This window comes from Bicyclus anynana, chromosome 2 (assembly GCF_947172395.1).
Source record: "Bicyclus anynana chromosome 2, ilBicAnyn1.1, whole genome shotgun sequence".
NCBI lineage: Eukaryota > Metazoa > Arthropoda > Insecta > Lepidoptera > Nymphalidae > Bicyclus > Bicyclus anynana.
In genome coordinates, this window is record NC_069084.1 from 9428811 (window position 1) to 9444220 (window position 15410).

At 36.2% G+C, this 15410-nt stretch overlaps 1 protein-coding gene across 1 annotated transcript; it reads right to left on the minus strand.

Annotated features, from left to right (window-relative positions):
• Positions 1–803: 803 nt before the first annotated feature.
• On the minus strand, positions 804–13091 carry LOC112054087 (endoplasmic reticulum metallopeptidase 1). The gene is made up of 18 exons (XM_052885246.1): positions 13047–13091; positions 11970–12086; positions 11313–11493; positions 11060–11221; positions 10854–10981; positions 10532–10630; positions 10142–10286; positions 9646–9797; positions 9168–9312; positions 8396–8513; positions 7719–7821; positions 7055–7247; positions 6123–6304; positions 4894–5031; positions 4452–4783; positions 3723–3835; positions 2846–3027; positions 804–1539 (listed from the first exon to the last, which is right to left on the minus strand). The coding sequence occupies exons 1-18, from the start codon at positions 13089–13091 to the stop codon at positions 1372–1374; spliced, it is 2703 nt and encodes a 900-aa protein (XP_052741206.1). The 3' UTR covers positions 804–1371.
• Between the last annotated feature and the right edge of the window lie 2319 nt (positions 13092–15410).

The following is a 15410-nucleotide window of genomic DNA, read 5'->3' on the forward strand; positions in this document are numbered from 1 at the left end:
ATACATGATTTCTATGTAGCTTTAACCATTAAGGATGTACACGCGACGGAAGCTTAAAAAATGGAGTAATTTCTCCCGTTTTATCAACATTTCTCTTCACTGCTCTGCTTCTATTGATTGTAGCGTGATGAAAAGTATACTATAACCTGCCCAGGAGTATGTAGAATAATTGTACCAAGTTTCGTTAAAATCCGTCGAGTAGTTTTTGTTTCTATAAAGAACATACAGACAGACAGACAGACAGACAGACAGACAGACAGACAGACAGACAGACAAAAATTTTATTGATTGCATTTTTGGCATCAGTATCGATCACTAATCACCCCCTGATAGTTATTTTGGAAATATATTTCATGTACAGAATTGACCTCTCAACAGATTTATTATAAGTATAGATTTACAATATTATTGATAGGTATAACTCAGATTATAGTAGTAAATAGGAAAATTATTGTTATTACTAAGCTATTGTGTAAATTACTATTTATAAGCTATTGTGTACCTACGTTATTAAATAATAAATGTTTTATGAATAATAATATGATTTTTCTTGTATTTAATTAAATGGTTTCGTAACATTTTAATGCAAACTATAATAAATATATGTCTTTTACCAAAACATAGACCAGCCAACATAATATAGAAACAAATTGGACCTTGGAGCAGAACAACTTTTTATCCCGGCAAAGACCACGGTTCCCGTGAGATTTGTAAAGAATTAAAAACACAATTTACGTGAACGAAGTCGCAGGTGTCGACTATTCTAAAATATACTGGTAAAATTGGAAAAGTAAAACAGTATAAATGTGAAAAACTATTTATTTTTATTTTATAAAAATACTTGCCATGAATTTTCAATATTACTAATATCGCCGTCCCATCAAAATGTGATAAGAGTGGGTACGACAATAGTTCAGGTGACGCGGGGTTCGAACCCATGACCTCTCGGCACGAGTCAGCCCCTATAGCCAAGTGGCACGTCGATTCATTTTCTACGATCACAAACGCTTCGAAAACTAGAAAAATGTAAACTAGAATGACAGATCTTGATCAGTGTGCCTAGTGGGAGCTTTTAATATTTTCATACTGTTACTATCGCGTTAACGTAAACGCGAATTTATATGGAATTGAAATAGCTGTGCAGTAGTGCCACTAGATGGCGCTGTTTCAATTCCTTAGAAATTCGCGTTTACGTTAACGCGATAGTAACAGTATCAAACTGCCACTAGGCCTGGTGTCCTGTCGATAGCAAATGTCATTCCCATACATTTTTCTAGTTTTCGAAGCGTTTGCGATCGTAGAATGAGAATCGACATACCACTTGGCTACAGGGGCAGGGTTCGTTAACATTGAGCCATTTAAGGTTTTTCCTTAGAATATATAATTGCTTCTGTATGTTAAGAATGTTGCAATGTTTGCGTACTCCGGCATAACCTGCAGCAGCTGTCTGTATTGGTCAGTGAACTCCTCAGGGTGGTGTATTTTGTGAGCATGGTGGGAAATGTCTACCAGGTCGCCTGACTGCAGTGATTCCGGTACCTGAGGAGAAATAAATTTTTTCAATATGTACCTATTAGGCAAGTAGTAAGTACCTTTAATTAAAATGCTGTAAACCGTGATGGATATGACCTCTGCGTTCGATTCGGAGAGCGAAGGTTTGAATTCGGTCCAGGGTATGCACCATCAACTTTTCAGTTCTGTGCATTTAAAGAAATTTTAAATCACGTGTCTTAAACGGTGAAGGAAAACATCGTGAGGAAACATCCTGCATATCTGAGAATTTTCTTAATTCTCTGCGTGTGTGAAGTCTGCTAATCCGCATTGGGCCAGCGTGGTAGACTATTGGCCTAACCCCTCTCATTCTGAGAGGAGACTCGAGGAGATTAAAATTTTAGTAGAGTTCGAGGTTCCAAATACTTCTACAACTAGAATAAAGAAGGTAGATCATACACAGAACAGATTTAGATAAAACATAGCAGTTATCTGTTTAAAATCTGCCACAGATACACACTTTAATATATAATAAAAGAGCTAATAGCTCAACAGTTAATGGTCTGGACTCAAAACCGGTAATGTGATGCGATTTCCTCCAGTTGGATTATTGTTAAAGTAGGCCTACAACTGTCTTTACAACCAGTTGGAGGGGAATGGGAATACCAGGTTTTATTTTTACAGATAATTGGCTAATAAATTATATTGATGGTGATGAAAATAACTTTCGCCTGGCTTAAAGCCGTAAATGACGATTTATTGTGATGATTATAATTATGTTTATTTTAACCCCAAATGATATGCGGACGACGGGAGGGGAAAGACTGCGCGCGGGACAGAGACTCCCGACCCCGCGGACTAATTGAGAGTGTTACCAACGAATTTGCCTAGATATACAATGCTACTTTGGTAATGCCACAATGTCACAGATGCAAGCGACACGTCTATCCGTGCGGTGAAACCTTAATATGCCATAAAAAACACTTCTAAAATGTAGCAGCAATTCTCGCAATCAGTTATTTTACCGCAAAAAGTTGTGAGATCCATGTAATACCAAGTCGATTACTTTATTCTGTCCGTAATTAAGGGATCTTTCCAGCTATTATCATAATTAGCTAACCCAACAACATCTTAAAGTAACCATATCAATTTTAAAAATCTTTTAAATTTTAAATAAATAGATTGACTTGACCATCGCATATACTCGTATGTTACAATTAATACATATTATATTTAATAACATTGCTTAGAGCGCTTGCTTGAGAGAAATAGTACGGCTGTGCCCCTTTTTTTTTTTTGCTCGACTTGCACTGCCGTGCTCCCAGATATGTACGACACACAAATTTATACTCACATTCAGGCTTATGCTGAACACCATTGGTTGGAAAGTCTCGCTGTACGTAGCTGTAGACTGAATGATAGTGAAGAGTTGTCTCTCTTGGACTATTGAGGGTTGCCTGATGGCAGCGCGAACTGACCAGCTCATGAGAGTGATGTTCGGGCGTAGCCAAATCGTTATAGTGTTGTGCGCGGGGCCTGGAAGTTGACATTTTCTTTTAAAAGTTTACCATAAATATTGAAAAAGAAGATTTCTATTTTATTATAAAGTATCCTTTATATTTTAGAATTTAAACCATCGTGAGTGTTATTCATATTAATTGATTATAAAACACGGCTAAAACTCACGTGATACTAGGTCTTAGTATGCCTGACTAGTTTCGAACCCATACGGGGCCCTTAGTCATGAGCTGGTTCTTGCAACGCGGCACGATTCAAACTGCGAAGCGGCTGCGCGATGCGCAGCTGCTCGCATCGCGCGCTGGGAGAGGGGCTGAGTGGTAGGGAGAGAAGGTTTCGTTACACTCTCCGACGGTTCATTAATGTCATCTTCATTAGGCTCATCTTCTTCGCTTCGCTTCGCAGTTTGGATCATGCCGCATTGCAAGAACCAGCTCATGACAGTTTTCATCAGTTTTAGCCGTGTTTCATAATCAATTAATATCCTATTTATTGCCCAATATCCTCCTCTGTCTTTCAATGAAAGTTATACCAGCGGTTACAGAGATTAGCCCGGAAAAACGGCCAGATATAAACTAAAAAAAAAGTTTGTTTTAAGTATCGAGTAAAAAACTTTATTCATTTAGGAAAACGCAGTTTTTGGATCACATCAGACAGGCACTCAAATTCAATTTAATTATATGCATTGACATAATAAAAGTCCAATGTCTTACCATTCATTTCAAAACTGAGAGTGCACGAGTCAAAAGCACAGACGCGATTAGTTAGCTCCAGTGAGTGATTGAATTGTGTTGGTGGTGACATCTGTACGAACAGACTACCCCTTCTGAAAATTATGAACAAAAATCTAAAAGAACCCGCCCAAGTGCGTGTCGGGCCACGCGCAGTGTAGGGTTCCGTAGATTAAATACACAAAAATACCAATAACGATATCTTACACCGTAGGATTGTCGAAAAGAAACCCAACTTTTTTTTTCAAATTTTCTGTTTACCACTTTATTTTCACCAAATTTCAGCTTTCTAGATTTAACAGACTCTGAGTTATCTTACTGACAACTTTATCTTTTTAAGTAACAACGGAATTAGTTAATTTTTCGATTTTTAATTTGGTCGACTATTATTCTTTAGATAGCAACTGCTACTCAGCAGTTATAGTTTTCCTTGTAATTTCATTATATATATCCTACTCTCGTGAATTTTTTTACGTATCCATAAACTACCGTAAGTAGGTAACTAACGGCCGTTTTCTATAACCTACCCAAGATTACGGATAGATTATCAGTAACGATCAAACTATCTTTACATAGTTAAACAATCTGTCAGTAGGTTATTGACAGCAGTTAAGAACAGAAAGATAGATTTTCTTATTGAAAAGATAGGTTATTGAAAACGGTTGTAAGTAGTCCGTAAATTTTTTCAACTCTTTCAATTTATATACTTACATAAATCTATCAAATCCCGGTCTATACGACGGCATGTTGCAATGGAGCAAGTTTTCACAGTCATCGTTTATAATAAATAAGTCGCTCTCTTTTAACGTTAAGTTGGGTTGGTTCGCTGTTTCGCTAAGTTCAACTGTTTCGCTAAGTTGGCTGTCAGTTTCGCTAAGTTGGCGGGCTGTTTCGTTAAGTTGGTTGTCCTGTAAATATAGCGGACTATTTCTGATCGCTGACAAAGCTGTCTGTACGTTGTTAGCATCCACTTTAACTATTTGTACTCCTGATCTGAATTCCGTTGGCGCACCGTTTGAATTGTACGATGTTATTTGTGTGTGCTGAAATTAATATAAATGGATTTGAAACTATTCGGTTTACTCCGACAATAACCTGAATTTTAGCCATGTTTTATATATCATTATTAATATGTATATCAAGTTATACTCACAAACCAGTAATGTCTCTGAGTAACATTCTCATCGCTGTACGGACTGAAGGGAATGAACATTAGAATAACGCAAACCACCATCACTCCACTCAAAACTATCCACAGCCATTTGCGTGAAAACAGAAGTTCGATGCCGGACTGAAAAATATTTTGAATTGTTACAAAGTTCATCAATGCCAGCCACTGACGATCAAGTAATGTCAAATGCCTGCAGCGCCAACATATTGACATCCGATAAAACTGATCGTGTGTTGGTCGTAATAAGCATGGTGTCATGCACATCTCGACCATCACACGATCAGTCTTCGTTCGTTCGTTCGTTATCAACCCATATTCGGCTCACTACTGAGCTCAAGTCTCCTCTGGGAATGAGAGAGGTTAGGCCAATAGTCCACCACGCTGCCCCAATGCGGATTGGCAGACCACACACATGCAGAGAATTAAGAAAATTCTCTGGTATGCAGGTTTCCTCACAATGTTTTCCTTTATTGTTTGAGACACGTGATATTTAATTTCTTAAATGCACACAACTGAAAAGTTGAATTCGCATGTCCTGTTCAGTATTATCGGCTGTGAAACCGTTAGCGCTGCAGGCATGTGAGATTACTTGATCGTCAGTGGCTGACACGTGATATTTGCAGAGTTCTGCTAGAATGACGTCACAAAATGCTCACTACGTGTAGTAAACACTTACCTTCAAGGAATTGTTGTAACGACAGCGACACATTATAAAGTAGGTCAACCGTCAAGTCTGCAGCGCGCTTAGCGATGTGGGTAGTGAAAAATATATCGAAATATTGTTAGGTTAGATTACTACGGCATTGTCTTACACGATATACTAGGTATACACCTTAACGAATGAATATTAGCATAAACGTAGTCCATAAGGCTGTCCAAACGACGTTTAAGGGAAAAAAAGTACCAACACCTTATATACTAATAACCAAGATGTATCTTGGTTCAAGAATTTACACCGATGGTTCAATATGAGTACTAGATCACTGTTCCTGGTAGCATTGAATAAAGTAAAATTTGCCTTAATGATTGCTAACCTCCAACAGAAGATGGCACTAACAGAAGAAGAAGTACATATTGTAAGAAAACTTGCAGGACAATGTCATGCAACATGTCTAAGCACGTTGCAGATTTGACGGTAAACTTGACCGTGTGTGACTGGCATAACGGTGTGCCATTACCAACAGGTATAATGCATACTTTTTATTACTCACAACTGTAGAAGCGAAGTAAACTGCAAGTGCGATATTAATTCCTGCGACGGGTAGGTCCGGGTAGTCGAGGCCCGACCGCCCTGTTATGGGGATGAGGAAACAGTTCAGCCTCACTGCTATGGAGAAGGCGAACATCACTGAAGGTAAGTTTATAAAACTCTCTATAAGTAGATGTTCCCATGCTGAAAGCCGAAACATTTTATCAATGACACGCAGTAATAAAGATAATGAAAATAATTAGACGGTTCCTTGAAACGACTATGTTTCCTAATAGGTACATTTTTACAACATTTTTTTTTTAATTTAACAGTATCATATACATAAAGAATTATGGGAATAAATTAAAGCCTGTGGTACTCGGTACAGCAGTAGCTTTATAGTGGTGAAAGGTGAAAAAAAAAATTTATAAAATCGGTCGAGTAGTTTTGACTCGTAACAAGCAAACAAAAAATCAAATCTAACTTAAGTGAAAATAATATTTCGCCCTGCGTTGACCAGCACCTGTAGCCAAGTGGCACGTCGATTCTGTTTCTACGATCGCAAACGTTTCAAAAACTAGAAAAATGCATGGGAATGACATTTGCTATCGACAGGTCATATGATCAACATCTGTCATTTCCATACATTTTTCTAGTTTTCGACTACAGGAGCAGATATCATTTTAGGAAGGCTGAAAGTTTGTTAGCCTATGTTCCTACCATAAGTAAGAACGATAGGCAATAATGGACATTACGGTCCAATCCTATTGTTTAGGTTAATTGGTAACCCAACCAATAGCTTTTGAAGGTAGGTTTAAAGGATCCTCAATTTCCAAGTATGAAACGTATTTTTTTATATTTTCACCAGGATATCATGAGGTATCCTTCCAGTCACTTAGCTTCATGGCAATAAGAAACTACTATCGAAGGCTCTCAGTTTTAATTTAGACTAACCTTTTAAGCCCCACTGCCGTATAATAGACATGGTTACCACACTCGCTGCAGACATCCAGAGAAGAGGCGTACTAAGTATGTACCGCACGTTGCACATAGACGGGATACAACATAATATTAGCAACGTTAGCGACATGAGCAGTCGGGTCGCGGTCATAGCTTGTGATGTGCGGATTGAGGAGTTTAGGCCTTGCTGAAAGCAAATTTTAATTTATATATATTTCCAAAACCTTAGATATCGGACTTTTTTGACGTAGTCTGTTCCTGTATACCAACTGACAATTTAACGCTTGATATACTATACTATATATATATATATATATATATATATATATATATATATATAGGATATACTTGTGGTCGATTCAGCATATCCGCAAGGACCAAGAACTACAGCCCAGATTCCCATCGAATCGAAGGTTTTCCCATAGTCCACAAACGCTAAGCAAAGTCGCTGATATACTCTACGGTCTTCTGGATAATATGCCGCTGCGTGCCTTTTCGAAACCACCTTGTTCGGCATGCTGAAAGTCATCACACCTAAGAGCGAGAGGATTCGTGATGAGTCTCGCTCTTTACTCTCTCTCAAATTGTAGACATGATTTACCATATGTAGAGGTATCAGGCACTGCATGAATCCATACCGCTAATTTTACGGACTTACCGTCTTACTTCGCCAGAAATCAAAATAATGTGATATCGCCACCGAAACCACCAGATATGGGATCCAATAAAATGGTACTACGAGCCAATGTAATGATAAATATCTGAAATGGTAAACAAAGGAAATGTAAAAAAAATCTAATACTACCTACCAATATTTATGTAGTTTTTCCATGGGGACTTTCAGTATCCCTAATAATTTTAGCTTTTTGGGAACTTAGGTGAATTTGTTTTGACTGGAGTTGGCTTCGTTGGTCCAGTGTTTAACAAGTCTTCGGATCTAGAGATTCTGGCTGTCCTGAATCAGGCTATGTAATATTGTGCTTTTCTTTCGTCCAAGAAATTCTTAGTGAACTCTCAGCCTGGAGTTGGAAATTTGGTCGAATTATACTAAATTTTTAGTAGGTAAAGGCGTCAATCGATCGGTCCCATATATTATGATTAACCTCTGATAGTGTTTGTTACAGATTCTAACATTATTAACATGTAGGTATATACCCGCACTGGGGTAGCGTGGTTAGGCCATCCAAATTCCCTCTTTTAAGAGGAAGAAAGGCCCTGTAGGTATTTGGTTGGCCTTATATACTGATGATGAATATACAAACTAGCTAACTTTGTGACATCAAATCTCTATGAAGAATTTTATGTTATATTCTATGAAAAATAACAAAAACTAACCTCATTTGTCGGAAAAGCAGCATAAGACCCATGAACATGGCGGCAACGGCCACCCCACCAGCCATACTCGCTAGACGACCCAGCACTGACCATAGTAACTCAAAAACAGTTGCCCACCCTGTAAAAATAATTATCAATAAATATTAAAAATAATTGAAGTGTCTGCCTGTGATTGCAAGATAACTAGTTTTCTAAAGTTTATTTACACGATACTAAAACACAAACAAATCTTTCTGTTGTCTGTCTGTCTGTTTGTCCGAGTTTATATCCGGAACGGCTGGGTCGATTTTGGGACATTCACTAGAGGAGGTTCTTGAGCAAGATCCTTTTTATATCGGAAACATCAACGGTTCTGCGGAAAACTGAAGTTACCGGCATCTGCTATTTAGGTAGGTAACTAAAATTATCTTGCATAAGGTTGCCTTTATATTTTATTATAGGTACTGTACTGTTCGTTGTTTTAGTTGTACTTTAAGAGAAAAATAAATAATTATAAAAAAACTACATTAACGCGCATGATTTGATTTCTGAATTTTATTTTACATCATCATCATCATATCACGACGTCCACTGCATGATATTGACCTTTTGTAGGAATTTCTGAACATCACGATCAGTCCACCTGATAGGGGGTCGACCAACACTGCGTTTTGTAGTAGGTACGGGGTCGCCAGTACCTTGATTTGCATAGAATTTCTATTTAAATAAAATTCCTCAAATTTGATATGGAAAACTAAGAAATAAAAGAATAATAAGTTGCATTTCTACTCACTGAAGCCAATGAGCCACATAAAGTATACAACGGTCGCGAAGCCCAGTAAGCTCACTATTATATCGACTAACAGGGCTGCAACATTGTCGTATGTCACCAGAAAAAGCCCAAGGTAATCGAAGTAAACGGCTGATGACTCCGGTTGCTAAAAACAAAACAAAAATATATGAATTTTATATTTTCATCTCAACAAAAAAGAAAACTTTATAATTTAAAATGAATGCGAAATATATTACATTATCACCTAGCGTTAAAAAACGGGGATAATATATATCTTATAGCCTTCCTCGATAAATGGGCTATCTAACACTGAAAGAATTTTTCAAATCGGACCAATAATTCCTGAGATTAGCGCGTTCAATCAATCAAACAAACAAACTCTTCAGCTTTAATATTAGTATAGATTTACTCGTATATTATTAAATTCCTACAGCTATAATTTTATTGTTAAAACCAAACTATTATTTTAAAAACGTACTGGTTTATCCAACCTTCTGTCGTCAGCAATATATCTGACAAAGTTAAGCAGCATATTCCCAGCGTTTTGTATGACTCCGTATTGTATTAGTTCCGGTCTGTCGTTCCTCGTATGGTACACGTTGCCCTGCTTTATAAACGCTATATCGATTCCTAAAATAATATAGAATATTAGAACAGCTCTCTTAGTCTAAAATATAACAAATATTATACTAGCCGAGGCTTCCTTTTGTTCCCGTGAGAATATAAGCCTAAAGCCTAAGGGGATAAAATAGCCTATGACACTCGCAAAAAACGTTGGCTTGCTATTGGTAAAAAAATTTATTTTTTTGAAAATTGGGGTTTGGTAGATCCAGAGATTCCCCCACACTTTACCTCTATAATAGTAGGTACAAAATTCGTAAGAATCACTTTTGAAAACCACAAAATTTTCTAGAATATAATATTATAGTAGGATCACAAGAATTAAAACAAATGAAATATTAAACCGAACATACCATAAATGTGACCAAAATCTCTCCATATTCGAAAATCTGTATCAGAAGGTATAATGCCGCTAGAGAATAAGAACTCCCCTAGTCCTTGTCCAATAGGTCGTGTATGCGTTCTTCTATATCCTTCTAACACTCTTGTATTTGTTACCTAGGAAGGAGGAGATGAGTTTTATTTAATGAATACATACTTTTTTTACTTATAAGTACTCTAAAATTATAGAAAAGTCTTTTACTACCCTTATTTTATAAAAAAGAAATCAATATTCTAAAGCTGGCAACTGGCAAGCTATCTATTTAGTTATGGCTGAAATATATGTATAAACTAGCAAACTATAGTGTGACGATATTGTTAGTACAACAAGGTTAGGTGCTGGTAGTATTCACCAATCCTACCTGAAAAACGCTAGGCCTTCCATTCATCCCAGCCGCTTCTAAGTTTACAACAGCAACTACTCCTTTTGCCCATGGATGTTTGAGAAAACCATGGCTACCCTGAAAAATTACAATATTTTATAATATTATTAACATAACCAGGAAAACTTCAGTTTCACAAAATCCGAAAATATATATTGAAGAAAAATTGTAAAAATATCGAATTAATTGAAGAAGAAGAAGTTTAACTGATATAATTATAATCAGTTATATTTCTACTTCTTCTTCAAGTGGTCAGTAAACAGTAAATACCTATAGAAGATATTTATAAAATAATAATCACCTGTAAAGCGTTTTCTTCCGCGCCATTTGAAAGGAATATAACATTGTGCTTCAATTTAGTACTTCTACGTGACAATTTTGCCAAAGTTTCAGCCATCACTGCACAAAACAGACCGTCATCTGATGCTCCTGAAAAGAAAAAGGAATATGGTACATAATACATTATTACTTAAATATTTTATAACAATCAAAAACAAACATTCTTACCTATAGAAAAAGGCACAGAATCGTGATGACAATTGACTAGTATTGAAGAACCAGTTGTCCCATCGTTGTTGAAACCGCTCTCTCCTTCCAATAATGCGATAACATTAGATAAATTATGATAAACATTCACCATGGGTGAGCCAAATTCAATCCAAAACGCACCTAAAAAGAATATCAACTGGAATTTAATTGAAAAAATATTTAGGACCCTGTTCTGTAAGATTATATCAATCTTACTCTAAGATTGTCTTACCATTAACTAGTTGCAAATCTGTGTGTACAGGTAAGGTTGCATTTCTTGCAATACCATCGAATATCTCTTTCAGATCTAATGTCTTGTTGAGGTGGTATTCCGTGCCGGCTACCCTTGGCTGATCTCCAAGTATTTCCGTTAAGTATCTTCTCGCAGATTCCTCACTAAATGAGGTAGAGTCCTGTAATAAACGTCATGTCTCTAAGATACAAATCTATACATTCCACATCGAGTTTGGCTTTAGTATAGGCGTTTGAGCTTTATTAGTGTTTCGTAAAATCCTACAAATATTATAAACGCGAAAGTTTCTATGGATGTTTGTATGGATATTTTTTTGGATGTTTGTTACTCTTTAACGCCACAACTACTCAAACGATTTGGCTGAAATTTGGAATGAATATAGATTTTACTCATCTTTTCGTTTCATCCCGGAAAAATTCATGGTTTCCGATCTAAGTTTCACGCGGACGAAGTCATATATATTTCATAAAAAATAATTGTAACTCCATCCCAGGGTAGTTGAGGTATCACTAACATTCATTTACTTACCTTATCTTACTTTTACGAGATAGCATCTTAAAGTTTTAGAAGACAGCGGGAATCGATTGTGTTTAATGTGAAAGTAGATTGATTACCTACTTTACTTAAAACACTTACATTTGTTGATATGTCCTGGTCTCCAATAGCCCAAGGTAGTTCATGTTCAATAAGTGTAGTGAAAAAGGCAATAAGCATAAAGAATCCTAAGAGTATTAGTAAGAATGGACTCGGCACCTGAAAATTTAGAGCAGAAGGTCATTACTAGACTTAAAGGAAATAAAATAATTAATTTAAGACCTGTTCATAATTAAATACTTAGGATACTGTTGCGGCCTTATTTATAAACATGGATTAAACCTCTTTCTTCAATATAAGGTGAACTTTAAACAGTAGTGATTACACTTTATTTTTAAGAAAATTGGGTTTTAAATCCTTGTCCATGTTTATAAATATGGGGGTTGAAGTTTAAATTATAACACTAAGGACTTCACCAAGGTTGTCAAATGGGACCCAATTTATATATTTCATGTAGTAACGTTCCAATCCGCATTGGAGCAGCGTGGTGGAGCAAAGTTAACAGTAATTCAGCACAAAGCGTTAACACAATTATCAAAGATCTCAAATTTGAAAATCCCTACAAAAACATCTAATTTTAACCATGCCAATGTGTATGTGTAAGTTGGTGTGGAGTCAGGACTTCTGCTGATTCCATATTATTTTGCACCATCAAATAAAATGTGCCATATTTGTGGCACGGAAATAACAGGATACACAAATAGAACCGATTTGGGTGGTCACCAGCATAAACTAGATATTTTTAAATAACAACTAATAACACCTTAAAAATAAAAAAAAATCACAATCGCTTCATCTGTTTATGAGCTACGATTCCACAAGCAGACACACATTCACAGACATATAAAGTGGTTTTCATTTATCATCTCTATTTTCGAATCGGATGTTAAAAGTATATAGCTAGCAAGTAAGTAGTTATTTATATTTAACAAATATTTTCTGTTTTCTGGGTTTATGCAACACATTGCATGGTATTCATGACCTGATGTACTGGAGATATTGTGATATGTAGCATAATTTTGAAATAAATGCATTTTTCTGTCTTTCTTTATTTCTTTCTCGTTACACCACTAACACTAAAAACATTAATACAATCACTATAATGTTATATTTACGCACTTTCCGATCCTTAAATGGGGCATCTTCAGTATTTACTAAATGCATTATCTGCAGAAAAAGATCGCGGGCTACACTCTTAAGTCTTGTGATTTATGAAATGATAAAATCTGATTCATGTTCTGCTGTGATTCTATTACAAGTTATATAAAATATTATCAATATCGATCGCTAGTGTTACGCCCTTTTTTAAGGTTCCGTAATATTTTTTTCTTTCTGTTGAACCAGGATTAATGATTTTTGAAAACTTAGTTCCTTCAGTAAGGATAAAATGGAAATTTAAGTCTACTAGGTATATTTGGATTTTTTATCAGTTCATTTGTTTTGAATCTATCTAAATAAATTGAAAAATAAAAGAATAATTTGTTAAATGGAAGCAAGAGTTTCTTATTAGGCAAACATCATGTCGCGAAATCATAATTATTAGACTGTTTGTAGGGTTGACGACTTAGCCATGGCTTCCCTTATAACCATGCTGCTCAAATGCGGCTTGGCAAGCAAAACCCGCAAAGTATGACAAGGTATAAATATAATGTACAAAATTCCTAAATACATGATTTTTTTAATCCTTAACACTTGTTAATATTACGGAACTCTGTTATAGTTCGCCGTTCATTCTCACTTAAATATTTTCGTTATCGAAAAATTTTGGTTCACAGTTGATAACGTTGTGTGATAAAGAATAAAAATAACCATAGGTAATGGTTGGGTTGACCTAAATTCTAATTGAGTTTGAGATTCGCTTTCATCGTAGCATCGTACATCGTATTATGTTTTTTTTACATTATCGATACAGCTACAGCCAAGCCATTTTTTTTTTCTTTATTTCTGATTGTGTAGGTGCCGTAAGCTCCTCAATGCGGCCTCAGCGGCATCATGGAGAATTTGGGCGAATGCAGAAGTATCGCCTGATGGGGCCTGACGACAGAAGCAGAAGATGTGGGCGGAACGACTCTCTAAGGGCGTCTCCTCTGAGACTCAGATGGAAGGGTGTTTTGGTCTGAGTGTATCAGTCCGGGCGCCCCCCCAAGATCGTGGACTATAAAACCCACGTCCGGGAACCGGGTGACGTTAGATATCGGGGACCTGGTCTTCGCCGGGGACCAGGCGTTTTGGAGCGTCTACATATACAATCGGCATTGCAATCAGGGGTATAGTTGCAAGCTTCAACCACTAGTTGGTTGGGGTGGGTGGCGGCGCCCTGAAAATAAGTTTTCGAGAGTTTTCATATTATACCGGAAATACCGCTATCTCTTTCATTGCGTTGGGCTGGGACAAAAGAGAAGGAACAGGGGCGTAGCTACCGCCGTATCAGCCATTTTAATGATACGGGGCCTCCCAAAAAAAGGCATAGTTAGTTAAGTAATATTAAAGATTCATTGTTGTTCTATAGAATGTTTAATACAAGGCTGGTTTTGGTATCATTAAAAGTTTTAATTTTAAATGCACCAGAGACATTAAGTAGCGAACGTTATAATTTTGGTCCGAATTGCAATTTTTAAATGTATTTTCAAAAAACACAAATTACAAATACAAAAGAATTTTACAACATCTATCGTCACAAATTTAATAAAATAACTTAATTAAATTCTTGCTATTCATACAACCCGCGGCACGTAACTTTAGCGCTGACCGTTTATGCGCAGAAGTCTAAAATACGGTATCGGAGGGGGGCTGCAGGTATGAAGGGCGGGCGTGCGTAGCGTCCGTAGCGGTGATTGGCTCTCTAGTCGTATTCGGTCCCCGGCACTGATACGACGCTCCGCGAACTCCCAGTGTACAGTCGCGTTCTGAATTGTTTTGTTATTGCTATTAATTTTTATTGTTGGTTTTCGTTAAGTTTATTTGTTAAATATATATATTTTAGTTTGTTTGAGACTTTACAGTGAATATGTCTAGAATAAATACTGTTTTGAGAAGACAGGCACGGAAAATGGTGCATGACGTGCATTGTTTTTTAAAAAGAGAATCTTCTGAATTAATATATTTTTTAAAACAGCTCAAAAGTGAGATTGGCGAAGCTACGAGTATTTAGAACTTACATATCTAGACTTACATTTATCTGAATTAAAAAATTATAATTGCAATAATGTTTTTATTTTTTACATTCTATATACTTGTTAAAAAAACGATGTCTTTGAAAATATTTGGAAATTTGAACTATAAACTACTCGTATAACACCTACACTGTGAACTTTGTAATATAGAAGTAATAACCACAATATTTTATTTAATAAGTATAATATAATTATGCGTGCGTGACAGTACCTATGCACAGCTATACCCCACATTTCATTTATAGCTAGACTTACTATTTAACATAAACATTAAAATAATGTCATTAAAATTATTTACTTATTAATTAAT